Genomic DNA, 20,830 nt, shown 5'->3' with positions numbered 1-20,830 from the left:
GATTAAACATCTTTGGTGGTACAACCTTTCACTAAGTGATATTTTATCTGCAGTGAAACTTCTTTGCACGACATTTTGCCAAGAACATTTTGTCTGGAACATATATCCCACAGTTGTTTAAATGGAATTTTGATTTGGGAATTTTAAATCGAAGGCCTGGTGTGTATCCTAGTGGAATTAAACATCACCCACAAAATCTATGACACACATGTGATGTCCCACCACAATATCTCTGTATGCAATAAAAAATCTATAACAGGTCAAGATGGCATGGACCCAACAGTCTGTGTCAGAGATGGTGAAACAATATTGCAAGAAGATTGCATAGTTTTAAAGTAGTTACTTTTTGGGGGGAAGCAAAAATGAAACAGCATTAAAAAGTGTGCTTTGTATTTGTATTTTAGCAGTGAGATTTCATGTGGGCCTTGATTCTGAAGATCTAACCAAAGATACAAAAAATATGTACATTTCACCAGCTGAAGAAGTAAAGGAAGACAGCAAATATAAAATGGATTTCCCAAAAGAGCCAGAAACTATAAAAGAGGTTTGCTTTATACTGATTATGAAATTATACACAATATGTAGTTTGTATTTCCATTCATTGCTTTTCTGAAAAACATTTCCCTTTTACTCTTCCTGTGCCTTCTCTCGCAAAGGATTTAGGTCATGATGATCTTCCCTCTGGAATCAATTTTCATAGCCAAGTCCAATTCCCAGTGCCAAAACTAAAGTAAACAGGTTTTGCAGTGGTCAGAGTTGGAGAACAGAATTCTCCCTGTGCTGCTGCTGCTACATTGCACCACTTGCATTAAGTAGGGGAATTTTCCACTTGGTCTACTTTGTGGATACACTGCAATACCCACAAAACCCTCCAACACACTCAGCGGATGCCCTCTCTCACCTCCCACTGCAGTGTATAGAATTCTTTAATTTTGCTCCATCCTGTACACTGCACAGCCCCACAGCTTCCACTGTCTTTGGGACCTTCCACCCAAATGAAGAGACTGAGGTCAGGATTTTCCTTTACAAATTTAAAGTAACCATATTAGATTTGCCCCTTGGCTTATGTAACTTTTCCTGGCAGTGGGGAATAAGGTCATAGTCTCATTAGATAAGACATTTGCCGGAATCCCTCAAATAGACAAATAAAGGGTAATTGGGATCTCAGAATTGTTTGGAGATGTTTCATGACTCTTCAGAATAATGACGTATAAAATGCCTTTGCTCAAAATTTTCATTAAACCCTCTAATCCCATATTTAGAAAACTGAAGTCAGCGGAAGAAGAACAATTCTGAAATTTAGACTATTTGATCAGGACATTTTACCGGCCTAACTTTACATACCCAAGTTCAAATATGTTGGTGGCTAATATTTGTTATCAATATACAATTCTAAGGCCACAATCACCATGATATCTCTGAGTTTGCAATACAGGTGTTTAATAGTAACATTTAGTACCAATGAGACAGCAGCTCTTGACCCCTCCCCTTCACTAATTGAGCCTGAATATTGAGCCAAGATCATTCCAGATGCCATTATTAGAATACTGCCTACAGAAAGTTGAGTCCTGCATCCTGATTCTGCCTGATCTTTGGGAGTAATGAATTCCATAGTCAGCTCCCCTCCCCTTGAAAACATGCTGCCTACAGACTATACAGGTTTGAACCTTGGTTGCCTCAGCTGTGACATGCCTGTTGATTGCAGCTGTTGTGAGGTGAAATGGAGCAAGAAGTGTTTTTTTCACATAATCAGGTTTTAACTAATTCAGTACTGCAAGGAAGAGAACCAGTTTAAAAGTAGCGTAAGCAACATGTGTCATATTGTCTATGTATATCACAGGAAAATAAAGTTAACTAAAGGAGATGCTTATTTAAAAATCAGAGGCAGTTATAGACTTAAACCAATGTTTTTTAAAGTTATTGAATCAATAACAAACTATTTAACATGTAGTTAAAATGTGAACTATCAATATCCACTGAGTTTATCAGGCAGTACTATTTAAATTCTGTCTTACCAAGTCGGATCCCAAAATAATTAATATATAAAATCTCTTTTCCCATTTGCTCACACACTCTAAACTTAACATTCTTATCTATCCCAGTATCAAGCTATTTCAGAGAAAAACCTAACCTCTTCCAGGGTGTCATTCAAGTGGCCAGCTTCTATTCCATTATTAACTCGAACTGCCTGCCTTAAGAGTAGAATCAGAGGAGATTGAATTGCTAAAGGTCACCATCAACAGCCACATTTGTACCCATTTGAAGCATCAAACAATGTGAGCTGGACATGACAGACAAGCCTAAGAAGTTAAGTGCAACCCCACATTTTTCTGCAACACTGCTTTGCCACACACAGCTTCCTTCCTCCTTGCCACAAAGGAGCTTGCTGGCCTGAATTTCTGTCTCTGGGAAACAATATGCTGTAACTCTTAGTATGACCACTTAGGAGCAAGTTAACATTTTTTTTAAGTTTTCAGTTTAATCACAGAACATTTTTAGTATCATAATGATGAAAATCATAATAAATTCAAGCTCCTCTTTGATGGGACAAACATCTTTTTTTATATTTAGAGCTAAAGCAGAAACTTAGAAACATAAGCTTAGATTTTATTGGGTGACCTGATACCCTAGGGGTGCATCAAAATGCTATCAAGTGCAGCTGATACAATTGATATCACCAAAAAAGTAGAGGCTGTCATGCTCTTATGTAGTTCTGTGCTGATTGGGGGAGGGGGGGAGGGAGCATTTCTTACTGCTCCTTTCTCTGCAAGAAAAAGATGGTTGTGAAAAATCAATTTACCTATGAAACATCTGGCATATTGTTTCATAAATATACACAGTGCATAAATGGATCAGATCAAATTGGTCAAATCCAGAGCAACTTCAATGAAATAAATATGTGCTAGATTTGTGCTGAGGTAACAGATTGGAATCTGGCCAACCTTTTGTCTGGGTAATTAATATGTTCACCCTCTGTCACAAGACAACTTCAAGTAAAACGGTAAATAAAACAACAGAAATTACTTTTCCATAAAAGGGCTCCCATGAGAGGTATAGTTGATGCATGAAAACACTATTTTTAGGATTAAATGTGATTTTACACTCTGGATATCAGCCTCTTAATCATAAGGGTTTGATTGTGGGAAATGAGATGTGCCTAGAATGGTTTGCTTCTCAGAAAACCAGATAGAAAAGAGGCAGAATCACCAGGCAGGTCAAAGGGGCTGGCTGAGGGTGTGGGCCTGCCTCCTTCTGGACTACCCCAACCCTGAGATTTCCACTCTTCTAGATGCCGCTTAGGGGAGGTGAGGAGGCTGACGCTCCTCCCCATCTGCAGTTCATACAGGAACATTGCTGGCTGTTTCCCTTCGTCAGGGAATAAGTGAAAAGTGCACAGTTTGCTGTATTCCTACCTCTGGCTTGGGACTGTAGGGGGCAGACAAACCTGGATTAACCCCAGCCGGGGAACATGTATCCCTCCCCCCAACTGTGCTCACTGGAGCTGCAGATGCTATGGAGAGGTGCTTTTTACCTTGCCCCAAGCTGCAGTGATGAGAGAGGGCTGGGCTAGATCTCTCTCCCAGGGGCAGCCTGCATACTGAACCCCTTATCCCCAGCCCCACTCCAGAGCAATGATTTAAATTAAGCATGGACATTTTCAGTTTATTTAAAAAAAAAAATTAAGGACCCAAGCAATGCCAGGTAAATCTTCTTGTTTAAAATAAAAAGCCTGACTTTTCACCAGTGTAAGCTCTTGAATTGATGTTCCTATATATGGCTGCATTTTTAAAAACACTTGATTTAAAAACTGAATGTGGAAAATAATGTTGCTATTGACATAGAATTTCAGAGGAAGAATGGAGGGAAAGGAAAACGTGAACATATTACAATTGTGACAAATAATATTTCAGTTCTTGTCATGTCTTGGAAAATAACTACTATATTTTCCTACTCACTACTATGCCAGATTTGTAATTTTTTGCATAGCTTTCTATTTGGCATACTAAATCAAAGGGACACTTTCAAATTGCATTTGGCACAAAATTTAATTAATTTTCTCACAATTAAAAGAAATCCCAGAGAAAACAGATGTTTCAAAAAAAATATCTACAGTGTCAGAAACCATTACATTGCAGCACTGAGAACCTAAAAGTGAAAGTGATTATAAACAAAAGCAAAATTAGCTTCATTCTTTAGGCTGAGAAACACTGGATAATTATAAGTATATCAAGTAAATTGGATTTTAACATTTTTCACTTTTATTTACAGTATTATTAGTAATGTGTAACAAAAAAGGTGTGTGTGTTTACATAAAGGATCAAATCCGTAGCTGGTGTAATTCATCATAGTTCTAGAGAAATCATGCTGAATTACACCAGCAGTTGATCTGGCCCCAGATTCCACAAAAATATGTTTTACTTTAATCCCTTTCAGATATAGTAATATTAGGTGTAATTTGTAACAATCGGTAAACATTGCACTTTTTTTTAGTCTATTTTTAATCAGGAGCTGTAATTAACTGTTAAAAATGTAAAACTATGTTCATCTGTCATTTCATGTTGCTGTCATGTCCCACTGCCCATGTTTATTCTACTTCTAATTCTTTTTATCCATTTCCCTTCCTCTCCATTTATGAAGTTCCTCCCTTTCATAGTACTTAAGTATCTTTGCTCTACATTAGCATTAACAATAGCTAGATTGTGATAAGCATGAATGTTAAGCAATATGATTTGAAATGAAGTTCAATAGTCACTTACACCACAAGAGAATCATTTAACACAAATATTGGCTTAAATGTAATATTACAAAAATATTGCATTGACATAAAATATCATTAAAATGAGCTGGAGTTTGCTGGCAGTTGTTCATATGTCTCAGGGGAAATTTCCCCACAAAGGACTTGATCTTGCTGTGATTGAGGTCTGTGGGAGTTTTACTATTTCAAGTAGATCTGATACAATCTCCTATAATACTGACAAGAAATACAGTGCATTCCCATGTTTCTTCACAGATCACCCCCCAGTTTTCTATCGAAAAAATGGTCATTGTTTATCCCTGTTTTGCAATATGAAGCATATTCATTAGCTTTTTTATAATTATTGTTTTCATTTACCATCAGAGATATTTGGTAATATGTATATCCACAATTCCATGGTGTTATATTTACTATATTTGCAAGAAAATTAATTCAATAATTATATGCTTAGCTGACCTTATCCACTCTGCACAGTCCTGTTATATTGGCTCAGGTCCTGTCTTCCAGCGTGTACTCTTCAGAATTGGTGCTCCAAGTCCTCTGGTCTCACATTATCTTAAGATGCATGAAATCACTGATGGTGTCTCAAGCTCTTTGACTTACAAGATGAATCGCACTGAAATTTGCAAGCTACCATATCCTTTTTTGCTGTAATCTGAGCTGTGTTTTTATAAAGCATTCTTCTAAGCTTTTAACTACAATGGTTTTATATAGCCAAAGAAAAGAAAAGTGAAGACTGCATTTCTAAAGTCTACCCATGCATTTTGTTTTCTTTTTCCATTATGTTCAAGATAGTTGGACAGTTTTCTGTTCTCTAGACTGAAACAGACCACTGTAATGCAAAGTATCTCATCAAGTGGTTAGAGCAAAACAGAAAAAAATAGCAGATATATAACATGAAGATGGAATATGACTGGTCCCTAATCCTGTTATCCCTTAACATAACATAGTATATATAATGCCTACATGAAACTTCATGATAACTTTATCAGAAATTTTGTCTTTTAAATCCATATAGCAGAGATAAATCTGAACCAGAAACATAAATCTAAAACTTCCCAAATTTTAGGGAAATTCTTATCTGAATTCAAGCTTTACAGCTCAACCTATTGTTGTTGAGTTTAAACCAGAACCCTAAATGCAAAAACCTCAGGTAAAGATCTGAACCAGGATATGAACTGTGTGATCTAGATACATCTCTGGGATAGGCTTGCCTAAACCTTGGGAGATTGCATCTATTGTGTTGTGGTGGAGTCAGCAATGTACCTTCCACTTGTGTTTTCATTTTAAACTAATGGGTTTGAGAACTAATGGTCATATTAATTCATTTTGTTCTTTCTTACTTCTATAATTGTTTCCAGTTAGTCTGTTTTTGGTAGATTTAATGATTCCCCATAAAGATTAACACTTGAGTTCCCTCAAGCATTTTCTCATGTTCTCATAGTTGTGGTCTCCAGTGTACATGAGAACCAGTTTTGTATAATTTTTGGTGGTGCCCAGAACAAGTCCAAGTATGGATTGGGGCAGCCACCCCAGGCCCTGTGCTTCAGAGGAATGTGTGTGTGGGAGGGGGGCAGGGGACGCCTTTCTGTGAAATCTGGTTATAAGGGTTTTAGGCTACAAATATTGCAAAGTTGTTCTTCAGAATGTGAGCAGAGTTCCCCAAAAATGAGTTGTCTACCTCACATATGGATGTGCTAAATGCAGAAATTTTCTGCTATTCTCCACCATCGAGTGCACCCACCTTGGGCAGCCATCATTTGTCCCTTATTATGGAAAGATTAAATGGGCAAATGAACCACCAGAAGTGGTTAATACATGAGCTTTTGTAGCAACTTTCATTGTCATAAGTAATTTGCATGATTGTGGTTTTTAAAACAAAATCAGATTTTCTTCCTGGAGCATATGAATTGTGAATTCATGAATCACTGAAAGTGACATTGTTTTATTACAATAACTGGAGACACTATATTGCCCACATTGAAGTCATCCCAAATAAACAAAATGTTGATGTTTTTCATAACTTAATAGCATAAAAGCTTCTATTCATTTCACAACTAAAACAGAAGATGGATGGTCTTTCATGCTTTAAATGATGATTATGAGACAGCTAATGACGGCACATTAAGAAAAATCTAGAGAAAAGCTAAAACAGACAAATATCTACATTCAGTGTACCACTCAGATCCTGACACAGCATGGAACTTCATAAAATAATTCAAATGCATAATTTTGGCTGCAGACTTAGAGCATCTTTAGAGAAGAATGGTTATGCTGATTGTCATTAATGGTGCATGATTCAAAGCTATAATTTACAAGAAAAGGAAACTCCTTATCTCCAGATATAAGAACTAAAGACGGCCTTTACAGAATATACATAGCAAATAAAAGAGGAGATGACTTCCCAACCATAAAATCAGAGTTCAAAATATCATCCTTCTCATTAACTACTTCCTAGATATAGAAATGCAGAATACAAAAGTCCATTCTGAAACATTAAAATTATGAAAACTACTCTGGTAATTAGCACTTGCAAATATAAATAAAAACATCAGGCAACAAGTAGTGTACTAATTTTATTTATTAAATACATTTTCTCAGCAGTATAGGTGGCATTGTATCTCATTAGTAGAGCCCACCACTGAATTTCAAACTTTGTACTGTTAAATCCCATAATATTGCTTGAGAGAGCTCGCAAACTCACTGGCACTTTGTTAATGATGGAATAAAAAAAATGTGTACCATGTGCTTAGCTACCATCAAGCCTCATAACTCAGAATACTACAGAAAATTAATGTTTCTTTCACAAGATCCTTCTGCCATCAACTACAGTAGTTCTCTCTGTGGTTTTCTTGTATGTAGGCAGCTGAAGGAGGAAGAACAGAAAGAGGGGTCTGGGAAGAATGAACTGAGTGAGACTGCTAGTTTAACTTAATGCTAACAAATAAATTTTACAGATATCACAACTTATTACATCATTCTGTGATGAAGATCTAACAAATGAGCTAATATCAAATAAAGGACACAGGTTATAGAATCCATCTAATAAAATGAAGCTTACATGGTTGTGCTAATTGACTATACAATAGCTTGTTTCTTGCAAACTTGTATAAGAAATTGCAGTAACGGAAGAACAAAATATTGTGAGATCTTCCATAACAGAACACAAGGGGCAGGTAAGCAATTATTTAAAACTATTTTGTGAATCTCTCTGAAGAAATGTGAGTTCCATAAAGGGATTCAGGCATTGTGATTCTGGAAGTTGTGGTGCCTAGAAAATCACAGGATCAATACTGCAGTCCCCAGAGATTGAGTTAGGGACCTATGCTTTTTATATTTTGAATAGATGCCTTAAAATGTGAGCCACAAATTCAGCAGGGTAGGTCAGGAGCTGCCTCAGTTATGCAATGGGAGATGCTGACCAGAGGACTGTATGCTAAGCCCTGCCCCTTTCACAGAGACAGGCACCTAAGTCTGGGTTGCAGGAAGACGCCCATCTCACTTGTGATCCACCAGTTATGGGAAAGGCAGATGTTCATCTGCTTAAGTCACAGGTCAGTTTGAAACAAAACAGCTAGGGGACATGAAGGCCCTCCGTTTTAACCTTCAGGCTTGTTGATAGGGTATGCCAGAGCTTCCTTGGTTCATGTCCCCCCCCCCCCCCCGATGAGAAGGCATTTGAATAGGGATGTGTCATGGCTCAGATAAGTGTCCTAACCATTAAGCTATGAAATACTCTAATGTGGCATGTCCTCAATTTCTCCTATTGAAATTGCTCCACTTCATTCACATAATAATGAAGTATTAATATGGCCAGTGAAAGAAATGTAATGTGTGTATAGTCTACCGGTTAGGGCCCCCACTTCAGAGGTAGCAGTTCCCTTTCTAAATCCTTTTTTCCTCATTAGGAGGAAGAGACACTGAAAACAAGCAGGAGGTCCCCTGCATCACAGGCAAATAACCTTTTCACTCGGATAACAGTTTTAAGGGAGGGTCCCCTGCCCACTCAAGCCATTTGGCATAAACTTGCCTAAGGGGTCTGATATGGTAGGTGACCTCTCAGCATACCTCCTGGTCCAGTCCCCTGCACACAACTTAAGTGGCCAAACAGCTATCTTCCCCCATTTGTAAATTCCTTAGGACCTTTCCCAGAAGACAGATGCCTGGATACCTAGAGCAAAGCTGCACTGTGTATACTCCAGAGGCAAACACTTCAGTACTGAGTGAATTTAGGCACTGCAGGGTTTGGAAGCAGTTGAATGGCAATTTTATGTTTCACATTGGTGCCTAAAAAAAAATGGGACTTAGGTGCCTACCAAGAGGTTGTAGATGCCTAATTACCTTTATAGAGTGCCCCTGTAGTCACTCCATCAAGCCCAGCTAGTGCCCACAGTTACATGTACTCGATGGTCAAAAGTCAAAGAAGACAGCTGACAGACTGGAGAGAATGAGCATGCATATCTGATTTTTATCCAGCAGCAAGAGGTTATCACCATTCAGCCAGTGAGCTCAATGAAGTGTCTTTGCTACATCAAATCCAAAAAATAAATTGACTGGAATCAAGGAAATCTGAAGACTCTGAATACTGAAACAGGGCAATAATGGAAAAATGTGTCAGCTTCGAGATTCTTTCACTTTATTTGGAGCAAGGTTGTACAAACCGCTTCTTTTAAGAAAGGTGGCAGCAAGATGATTGGAAGGAAGTACAGCAAAACAGCTTCAAAAGTGGCCAATCACCTCCTTGTTAGCCTTCTTGAGTCACAGATCTTCAGGTGTATCTGTTTACCTCCACCAAGAAAGAAAGTTCTTGCTCAGGACATCAGTCCACTGACTTTCACTCTGTCAGCTGGACTTGGAAGAAGAAGGAACTAAAGAAAAGGGTTTTGAAAACTCATCATCTGTTCTGCTGTTGATATAGTTGATTTCCTCCATAAAACATTATTCAGGAATTTATTTGAAAATACCCTCAGGGTTCAGGCTTTCACCATAAATGACTTTAAAAAGCAATGTAATTGTATTTTTCTTGGTCTTCAGCCCCCCTCTGATTAAGTTCCTTGAGATCATAGTTAATATCTGGCTTCGATCACATATATGGCTCTATTATATAGCCTTAATTTAATTTTAAAGAAGTTCTGTAAATCCTTACTAGATTCCCTTGATTCAGGTATATTTTATTTCCTATTTTTAGTGTGGTTATTAACTCATAATGGAAGTAAGGGAATTGTGTTGAATTCAGCACATTGTGTTGAATTTCAGAAAGACTGGTAGCCTGTACAGCTTCTATTTCCTCTCAAAATGGCACCTAACTTGGCTGTGAAAAAGACAGCTGTTTGGGTACCAATGTGTGTCAAATATAGGCAAATCTACTATTGTACTGAATAAACAACGAGAAGTCCTGTGGCACCTTATAGACTAACAGATTTATTGGAGCATAAGCTTTCGTGGGCAAAGACCCACTTGGTCAGAAGGTGGTCAGTCATTTCAGCCTCACTTGATAATATTTTTACTCGCGGATTGCACATTTTTATCAGTAGAAATGTTGGCTTCATATGCCATGAACTTGGCATTAATCCTCGTCTTAAGTGCCTTAATTACATGTAGGACTTTGTACGATCATATTTTTTCATGTGACTTGACAATTGACATTTCCCCCAGTGAATTGCACTGCGAGGGACTGAATGCCAGGGACTAGAGATGAAATCCTGGCTCCACTGAAGGCAATGGCAAAACTCCCATTGACATCAATGAGGCCAGGACTTCACCCCAAATGAGAGAATGTACATCTGCTGATTTTACTGCTAAAGCATTGGAGCAGACCTCAGGAATCTTTCCAATGGCTTGGACTGGAGCTTCCTTTTTTCCTTCTGTCTTGGCATTTTCCTGTACTTATGAGCCACTGAAGTAAAACCAAGGAACAAATCTCTGCAGAAGCAGCAAGTTTAACAAAAGCTATCAATCAGTTTGGAGTGACTCAGTGATTCAGAGCATTAGGGCCAGATTCATGCTGAGTAATAGTCCCACTGAAATAAATGGGATTGAGAAGATGTAAGGTAGAATTCAGTATGAGTAGGGGTGGCAGAATAGGTGACTTTATAAATAAGGAGCTCATCATGGGATGTACCAATGCCAGTGGCAAGATCAAGCCCTATAACAGGGGTTCTCAAACTGGGGGGGTCACAACCGCTCAGGGGTTGCCAGGTTAGTATGTGGGGGTTGCACGTACATACATCCCAGCCAGCTGGCAAGTCTGCGGTGATGTCTGCATGCATTAGTAAGTCTGCTATGAAAAGTGATATTAACAAACTTACAAATATCACTTTAAAATAGTGGTCAGTATAAAAAAGGAAAAACATAAGAATGACCACACTGGATCAGACCAAAGGTCCATCTAGCCCAGTATCCTGTCTTTCAACAGTGGCCAATAGCAGAAGCCCCAGAGGGAAGTAATAGAACAGGTGATCATCAAGTGATCCACCTGCGTCATCCGTTCCCAGCCCTGACAGAGGGTAGGCTCACCATCCCTGCCAATCCTCTTTTAATGCATACGAGAAGTCACACTTAGTGGCTTGCTGTGTAAAGGGGGGGTTACCAATACAAAAATTTTGAGAACCACTGCCCTGCAACATGGAGAGCACTGCTTCTACCAGCACACTAGTAGCTGCCATCTTTTTGCTGTGAATCAGGTTGATTGACAGAGCTGAAGTCCAAGGATAAGCTGAAGGTTATGAGGATTTCCTTGCACTCTTATGAACAGGCCTTCTACGATGTAATTTCAGTTTTTCCCTTTGTTAAGTAACAGTTTAAAATCTACCCAGAAGTCCACAGAAAAATCAATCAGACGATCATCTATCTACAAATGCAGGTTTCATGGAACATGAAGATCATTGCCTGAAAATTGTTCTTTGACATGAGTCCAGAAGTAGAGGGCACAAATTAAGGGGTTAAATCCCAAGGTAGGATTAATCTTTTGTCTTTGTGATACTGGTAATAGAATGGCAAAAAGAGAACAGCTAAAACAAAACAGCTGAAAATACAGGGTTGTGACAGGGCTGTCTCTGTCAGCCTGACAACCTCAAGTGTCCAGAATAGCCATCAGATTAGTTGAGTGTAATTATGTCACAGAGCACAATTTCCAATTAAAATATTTGGCATTTTTTTTAATATTGTGCCATCCTACCATTAACCAGTCCTGTAACTGTCTTCAAATAAGCTTTTAGTGTCTAATAGAACATTTCACATGCTTAGTTTACAGTGTGAATAATGCTAAATCATAACAGTTTGCTGTTGTGGATTCTTATTTCTTGATAGGAACCCTTTCTAAAGTTCATTTCATATAATTGTTTGATGATGCATATATTTTATATGTGTAAACTAAATGATAATTTAGTACCAGACATAACAGTTTCAGTTTGATTCATTATTGTAGTGTCTGTTTTTATTAGAGGAACACATCTAAATTGAATGTTGTTTTAGGGGTAGTTTTTTTTTATTTTGTCCTGTAAATTTGCTTGGGATATAGCATACCACTTAATTTCCCAAAATGTCTGAAAATAGAAATCTTTTCACTTGACTGAAATGGTAGCACACCAGTTGCTCCAACTTATCAAGAACTTATTAAAGAGACACAAAGGCTCAGAAGAGAATTCCAGAAGGATTATACTGTGTAAGTTTAAAGCAGTTTTTAAGATAAATGAAGGCATTAGAGTGATACCAATCTGGATAATAACTCTCTTTTTTCAGATGGTATGTAAATAATTACTATCTATTAGATTGACATATATACTACATGTCAGAAATATAGACTTGACTACCTCCTCCCCAAATTGAAGTAAATGGCAAAACTTCCCTTCATGCCAAAGGGGAGCAAGAGCAGGCCCCACATACACAAGATATGAAACCAGTTAATACTGTGCTGGAGAAGTTCTTGTCACTAGGACTAAGATAATACGGCATATTAATATGGCACCAGGCAATGCTGCTGCAGTTAAGTCTGGCAGTATCTTTACTATAAATCCTTTCTGGAAAGGTTTAGATCTCCTCCATTGCACAGTAGGATTAAACTCACTATGCCCCTGAATGTTACAAGATAAAATCCATTCATTGTGTTACATCAATAACCACAACACACACTACTAGAATGCATTACTATCGCACAAGTTCTTTGCTATTTTTTAAATAATATATGTATATTGATTGAATTCTTTTAACTAAAAAAGGGCGCGAAATGTTTTGCATGTTGAGTAAGAAAAAGCTGGTTTTAAGAAAACCCAATTATGGAAAGACTTCCTTGTTTTACACATGGTTGCTGCACATGCATGAGTCTGACCTGTACTAGAAAACTCTCAGCAACACTCAGGTTTTCTTCATGCTTTGTGGGTAGTGGCTGCTTTACTAGATGTATGTGCAGCACTTTGGGGATGTTTAGTTTTACTACTATTGTTATTCAGAGATTTCTTCACAGGTAAGACAACAGCAGATACCTATAACATGAATAACTTTCCTCTTTGTTGTCATTCTCTTCACTGCCCTAGATTTCAATAATATAAAAGCTCCATGTTTTCTTATAACCTCAAAACCTCAACTCAGCCTCAGTTTTTATTTCTACCATTAATGCTCACAGTTTGTTTCTTTGATCGCTAGAGAAGTTTTAAAATACCAACCATAGTTTCTTCAACTTCCCTTTTAAAATAACAAAAGTTAAAAATTCATTTTTCTCATATTTTCAGAGACTGCATACAATACTTGAGTACATTTTTTATATGTGTAATTTGCGTACCTTGAAATTCTCATATAAATCAGTTTAATACAAGTTTAATTATTCTATGTGCTCAATTTTGGTTTTTCAGGTTTCAGAACAAGTGTAGAGAAGACATTTCAAAAATAGAACAGCAGAGAAAAAAAATTAACCAGAAGTTTAGAAGGTTTGCTTTAACCATTTTATAACATTTTAGGGGTTTCCCTATGAAGTATTTGGTTTAATCTATAACAGGGAGATTTAGATTAGATATTAGGAAAACTTTTCTGTGAGGCTGGTTAAGATCTACAAAAGGCTTACAAGGAAAGTAGTGGAATCTTTGTCATTGTTGTTTTTTAAGAATAGAGTGCACAAACACCTGTCAAAGTTTGTCTACATTTACTTGGTGCTCCCTCATTCCCCACCCCCTCCGGTGCATGAGGGCTTGACTTGAGAACTTCACAAGGTCCCTTCCAGCCCCATATGTCTATGATTCTGTAATTACTTCATCCATAAATACTGTATATCTGTTAAACTTACTGAAAGCTCAAATGTGAAACTTATTGCAGGCATGAAAACTTATCTCCATATATTTGGAGACATTCAGAAACTACAAAAAAAGTCATGTTCAACTTAAAAACATTGCTGATGCAAAAAATCCTTTATTCTGTTCTTAGACTAACAGAGAGCACTTCTAAGAACCCCTCTGAACTAAGGCTGAACGCAGCTAAGTTAATGCATGAACTGGTATGTAACTATAATAATGCAATAAATAAAAGCAGTCTCCTTCCAAATTTCAAAAATATGGTCCAGATTTTCTGATGACATGGGCATACATAATGCACACCTAAGTCATTAGAAAAGTAGGCCTGTGGATAGCACAGTGCATACTATGCTGTGATAGCTGTTATATACTTATTAAAGGAAAATACATAAAATATGATTTTCACCAAATAAATGAGATCAAAGAAAAGTATTTTTGGAAAATAAATGCCAAATTATTCTTTCTTAAAGTGCTATAAGCTTATCTCATCATTTCTGGAAGATCACTGCCTGCCATGTTTGCAGGTCTGGCTGAAAATATGCATATTTGCTACACATTAATAGCATACAACCCATATGTAAGCTCATATAAGCAGTCATAGAGGCCTAGTTAAAGCTTAGAACCTTTCTGAGGAATTCTGTGCTCTCTATTCTTGTTCACACCACTCATTGATTTCACTCCCCCTCTCAACTCTTTTCTACATCTCCCCACAATCCCATCATTCTATTCCTCTTCTCCAGCTATCCTGACTAGACCTTTGTTTTCCCTCTGAAAACTGTGAGATCATTTCTCTGATCCCAGTGTTATCTATGTCACACCTTTCTGTTTCTGACTTGCCAACAGTATAACTTCCTACTTTTAATGTTACCCTTACGTGTTCCCGGTGACCCTCCTGAGCAGATCTGGGAGTCTGTGTTGGCCACCTGGATCAAATCTTGCACACCACTTTCACTGGATCAGAAGCATCCCAGAACTGCCTCTTCAACATGTAGTTGAAGGTAGTACATATTGCATCTCTTCTGAGTGATGAAGTAGGTAGTACATACTAGATAGTACATACTGCATCTCTTCTGAGCGATCTGTATTTGGATGCACATCTCTTTACAGTCAAACTTGCATAGCTGTAGAGATATACACAGGGACAAATCTTTCCTGGCCCTTCAACGTTGCATGGGTTCTGGCACCAGAAAACATCTGAGGTTCCACTACACTGGGCAGCAACCAAGAATGTTGCATACTGTGGAGCAGAGTTTCCTAGCGGCTCTTTCCTCGCCACTGAAAGACACGAGTAGACTAGGCTGGAGCCACTAATCATTTCTTCTGGAGGAGGGAGGAGAGGGAGCATAATAGCAGAGATACATTATCATTACTATTGCAGCTCTGAGGCTGCCAACAGTATCTGCAAGGCCTGCTCTCATTTCCTCCCTTTCCCCGTGGGAGGCCAACCCTCCACCAAGCCCATTTACTTTGGTTTGGCACTGGTGAGAGAATCTTTTTCTTTATAAGCAGGCAAAGGATAACAGAAATTAAGTTCTACCTGTGGTCAGTGGGTCACTTGCAACCAATTGTAGCTTTTTCATTTGTGAGCCAAATTTCTGCAGTCACATACAATTTAATTTTGCTGCTGCTGCTGTTGTTGTTGTTCATGAGTTGTCTGAGCACCATAAATGCTGAATGGATATTTTGGTAGTTGAAGAAAAATATTTTTTTTCATGATCCACAACTCAAAAATGGTTGAACATATTTTTTAAACCAAAAAAATGTTGTAATTGAGCTAAGATCAAGCTAGGGGAACTTTAACCCAGAAAGAAATGTTTTGAGAAAAGATCAGGAGTAGAAGAGAAGAATCAAACTCAACTAGCTCTGTCGGCCTTTATGATAGCTATGATGTCACTCAATCTGGCCAAAAAACTAGGAAGCCTGTCACTCAGCTTCCTTAGAATTTGGAAAGAGTTGGCAGTTGTCTCAAATGTTGTAAAAAATACACTGCTAACTGCGATCCAAACAATAGCAACAATGAGCTCAGACTGCTTAACACAATGAGGACCCAGTCCTTAACTAAGCACCACAGGTGCTACTCTAATATTACATTGCAAAAATATACCAGATATTTTCTTCTCTGAGAATCCTAAAAATGTTTCAGTGTTCAGCAAAACATTTGCAATGCCCTTAACAATTTAGTTTGTTTCTTTGTTTTCCACAGGAATTCAATCATGGGATAAGACAGCATTCAACAGTGGAAGAAGTGAGTAAGCCACAACTGTAAAGCAGGTCTGAAATTAGGGGTTGAATATTACCTCATTTGGGTTTATAAAGTGACATAACTCTCTACTCAACTTGCACTTACCTTTATGTCGGGGGGAGAAGGGTGGGGAGAAAAACACTTGCTTAAGAAAAGTATTCCTCTTTATTTGAATTGTCTGGTTTATTCAGTTTTTTCAAATGGATATGTTTTAGTAAAGCAACATTTACATTGTATAATCCAGAGAGAAATAAGTATTTAGGCTGCTTTTAATTGGAAGGATATTTTTAATATGGAAAAATACATTATAAAACTTAAGAAACCTCTTTTAATTGTTTCTTTAGAAATGTATCTTGATAATAGCAACTGCTCATTATAATACAGAACAGAAAAGGGATTAATTTACTGTGGCATAGGAAGACTGCCAATTCCTAAATGCCCTACATAGTTTCTTTGAAATTTTTACATTCTCTAAGCCTCAAGAAAAACCAAAGCTCCACCTCCAGGTTTGGTAGCAAACAGACTATTCTTCTCCAAAGCTAACCTTTGGGCATTGCTTTTGTAATAAGCTTCTTTCACATTTGTTAGGAAGGTACTCAGCTTGTCAGAAGGCACCATTGAAACAGTACAGCCACCCCATCCTGCTCCAGTCAGGCGTGACCCGATGGCCCCAAACTGCCTGCAATAATAATAATAATAACAACAATAAAAAAATTGAGTGCAGTATATCAAAGGAGATCATTTGTCATACATAAACTGCCTACAGAGCACAGTGAATGTGGGATGCATTTATTTCTCATTTTCAAAACTATATGGCACACTTGGTCTTATGAGACATTTGAACTCTATTTGCATTAAACGTTTTAGACAAAAATATGTTGGCAATTTAAATTCTGCAGTATAGTTATTTCCAGCAGTTGCAAAAATTAGATGCTCTGACAATGCTTAAAGATTTTGAAATAACTTGAGGTGAAGAAAGCAGTAGGAAGTCATTAGTTAGCAGTAGTTTTAAAACATCAGAAGTTATGACAGGAGGATATGACAAAAATGAAGTAATGTTCATTCACTAATTGCATAGGTCCTGTTCATATAAGGCATTTTCAAATTTAGAAGAGTCAGCACACTATACATGTCTGTTGCTCCCGTAGAGTCATAACATGTTCTGAAGATGCAGGACTTTTGCAAGATTAGTCACAGTGCTAGTAAAGAAAAAGGAGTACTGCAAATCTCAAGAAAAGGCAAACTAAAAAGTCCCATCACTAGAGCCATGCAAATCCAGGGATATCCACTTCAGATCCATGGGTATCTGCGTCCGTGGAAGTTAATGCAGATATCCGCAGCTCATTTTTGTAGATATGGATGCGGATACAAATTTTATATCTGTGCAGAGCTCTACCCATCACTCACCATCAGGTCTGCTTTAAAAACAATCTGACTGGCTTGGTTTGAGTGGGTTTACAACAATGCAGCTGAAAAAAATATCTGATCCTAACTGTGCACTTTCTGTCCTTCCATACAAACTACCTCTCTAGTTTGTATCTTCATACTATTAATAATTGTTTTCTATTATTCCATTTGTTGTTTTCAAGTTCTCCATACCAACATAGACAGATGTCCACATTGACATCTGTGGATTCAGATACCCACAGATATAAAGCAGCTATCTGCAAATTTGCAAGGTTCTAGATACAGGTTGAAAATCAGTGTTAAATATTTCAAGGTGCTGGAATACTACTTGCTTAGGAACTAACAGAGGAAGGCATCTTAAATGACCAGGCTTAAGTGCTTTTCTGAATCCAGCACCTACTCTGTGTGTGTGTTTAATGGAAGGACACTATCCTACATATTGACTCAATGATCTGTTCATTCTTGATTTCCAGGCTTTTATTATTATTATTTTTGCAGTGTTATAATTCTTTTTGTATGTTGCTCTTTTTCTCTGCTGTTTTTATTCTCTGATCCACAGAAGCAACCTCGTAAATCAAGCAGGATCCAATCCAACTTCCAGTGAAATCAATGGAAAGATTGCCATTGTCTTCAGGGGTTCAATCTACCTCTTTAAAAAGCAGCTAAGTCAACTGCTCAAATTCAGTTGGAAGGCAATCTAATTTTTAAGTGTTTGTATTGCAGATACAGCGTTGGCTTTTTATTGTGAAATGCCATTTAAATATCTTCAGATTTATTCTGAATCATCTCATTAAATAATTCTCTGTTGTTACATTTTATAATTGCTGTTATACTTAATCATTTAAAAATGCAACAAAATTTAATTTTAAAAGAAACAGGCTATGTGTTAAAGCTTCAAAATAATGTGGCCAGCATTTTCAAACATGGATGCTAAGATTAGGCACCTGGTTCCATCTCTAGGTAACTCAGAATTTGTCTGATGTTTAGAGGTGCTGTGCATTCCTCAGTGTCACTGGAAATTGTTGGTGCTCAGCACCTCTGAAATTCGGGCTACCGATTTAGTTTCCTAAAGATGAATTTAGATGCTTAATGTTAAGCACCCAAGTTTGAAAATTGGTCCCATATGCATCCTACATAACAGAATATAAATGAGGACCTGCAAGAACAAACTGTTTATTCAAACTGAAGTTAAAATCAGGAAATAAAGGTGAGGGGAAAATGCTCTGCGGTCAGCCTATTAGATGCATTCTCATTCGGAACTGTCCAAAGTTGAGTGTGTGCGCAAAGATCAAAATAATCAGCAAAGATGTGGTTTGGAGTATGTGGCTATGCTAGTCAAGACACAGCCATAGGTGTTGAACCTAGGGTTATGGGGGTACGGGAGCACCCCCTGACTTGAAGTGATTTTTGTTATATACAGGGTTTACAGTTGGTTCTATGGCTCACAGCACCCCTCACTATAAAAACTGTTTCAGCACTCCTGGATACAGCATCTATTGAAATTTCCAATCACAATGAAATCACTGCAGGTTTGACCAACCACAAATGCTGTGCAATATACAAAAGAATATAATAGCATTGCCAAACCTCAAGTGCTCAAAAATCATGAGAATGACTTAAAAATCATGAGTCAAACTATTTTTTTCTTGTCTTCTGGTTTTCAAGTCTAAGCTGTCCTCAAGTCACATCTTCACACTTTATTCTGTAACCACGTGGGCAACAATCTTTTCTTTAAAACAAGCAAGGCTAACACCACATAATTGAATAGAACATGTAACACCAAGAAACAGAAAAATATCCAGAGTGGTTTATGGGCTCAAGATTTTCAAAAATTCCACAGGGATTTAGGAGCCCAAGTCCAGTTGATCTTCAATGGGACCTGAGCCCCTAAATCTCTTAAGCATTTTTGAAAATCTCTCTGTTTTATTTGCCCTGCTTTAAACAACTAACAAGAAAAACAGCTATTAACAACATGAGCAGGTTACAGAAAGTACAAGTCTACTCTCTTTGCATAAAAAGTTGACCAACTAATGGCTAAATTTTTCAGCACTCCAAACCACAGCCAATAGGAATCTTTTTTTTCTTGGCAGGGAGTATATTGTAAAACATAAAGAGTTAGGCAAAACAGAAAACATCTGGATATGCAGATTATTCTCTATGGCTTAAACCATGTGAGGAGGCAATGATATGGAATGTATTTTGGAAAGGTTTTTAAAGTTACATGGCAGCTGTATTTCACTGTAAGTAAAGACAATTTAATTTATGCAGTTGCTGGTCCATGAAACTAAATATGTTAGCCAAAATTGTCAGGAGTGACTAGAGATCTTTAAATGCCTCAGACTTTGAGTAACCAATTTAAAACAGCTTAAAGGGACCTTGCAGAGGGCAGATACTCAGCGCTTTCTGAAAATTTGGCCCCTTCAAGATGTAACAAGTTTAGCACCTAAAAAGTGGGGCACCCAAAATCACTGGTTCATTTTAAAAATCTTGGCCATAAAATTCTGTCTCCTTCAACTTTAATAATCAACTGTACGTAACAATGTAGCCGCAAAATCAGGGGTGGGCAATACTTTTTAATGGGGGGGCCACTCCAAGATTTTGATAAGTGGTCAAGGACTACACTTCTATGGGGTGGTGCAGGGTCGGGGATGGAGATTGGGTGCAGAAAGAAAATTGAGGTAGTGGACTAGGGTTCAGGAGGTGTGGGGTCTGAGAGGGAGTTTTGGTGAAAGAGGGGGTTGTGATCTGGGGCAGGGGCTTGTAGTGCACTGGAGGGGGTATGGTTGTAGGAAAGGATTCTGGCCTGGGAGAGAGGTGTAAGAGGGGGTTCACGGTCTTCAAGGGAGTTGTTACTTGGAAGAAGAAGAGAGAGAGGTACAGGGGGTTTGGGTGGTAATCTGTGGCAGGAGAGGGTGGTGGCCTGGGGCAGATAGTTGGGGGGAAGAGAAGCCAGAGGCCAGAGGCAGGCTTTGGCTGGGAGGTACTTACCTAGGTGGCTCCCAGCCAGTTGCCCTACAGGAACCTGAGGCAGGCTCTCTGCCTGACGGTTGCAGCATCAGACTAGTCAAAATGGCGGAGCTCCATTTGGCTCCACTCCGGGTGGGGAGTGGAGAGACTTTGCGCACTATCTTTATCCAAAATTTCTCA

At 38.1% G+C, this 20,830-nt stretch overlaps 2 protein-coding genes across 3 annotated transcripts in view; one reads left to right on the top strand and one right to left on the bottom strand.

The window, feature by feature from the left end:
• FAM227B (family with sequence similarity 227 member B) overlaps positions 1-18,379 on the top strand; it is a 221,390-nt gene extending 203,011 nt beyond the window's left edge. The window contains exons 11-17 of one of the 2 annotated variants that reach the window (XM_089782044.1): positions 405-544; positions 5,231-5,391; positions 12,342-12,419; positions 13,603-13,677; positions 14,168-14,237; positions 16,238-16,279; positions 18,243-18,379. In XM_089782044.1, coding sequence (XP_089638170.1) covers positions 405-544; positions 5,231-5,391; positions 12,342-12,419; positions 13,603-13,677; positions 14,168-14,237; positions 16,238-16,279; positions 18,243-18,287 — 611 coding nt within the window. In that variant the 3' untranslated portion in view covers positions 18,288-18,379. The remainder of the gene's footprint in view (positions 1-404; positions 545-5,230; positions 5,392-12,341; positions 12,420-13,602; positions 13,678-14,167; positions 14,238-16,237; positions 16,280-18,242) is intronic. The other variant, XM_089782043.1, reaches the window with a different exon arrangement.
• GALK2 (galactokinase 2) overlaps positions 16,544-20,830 on the bottom strand; it is a 76,819-nt gene continuing 72,532 nt past the window's right edge. Inside the window, exon 10 of the mRNA XM_075897172.2 lies at positions 16,544-16,955. Within this exon, the coding sequence (XP_075753287.1) occupies positions 16,748-16,955 (208 nt within the window). The 3' untranslated portion in view covers positions 16,544-16,747. The remainder of the gene's footprint in view (positions 16,956-20,830) is intronic.

The sequence above is a fragment of the Pelodiscus sinensis genome, chromosome 14, assembly GCF_052426305.1.
Source record: "Pelodiscus sinensis isolate ZL-2025 chromosome 14, ASM5242630v1, whole genome shotgun sequence".
In the NCBI taxonomy this organism is placed as follows: Eukaryota; Metazoa; Chordata; order Testudines; family Trionychidae; genus Pelodiscus; species Pelodiscus sinensis.
The sequence above is the reverse complement of the archived record's forward strand: the minus strand, read 5'-3'. Positions and strand labels throughout refer to the sequence as shown.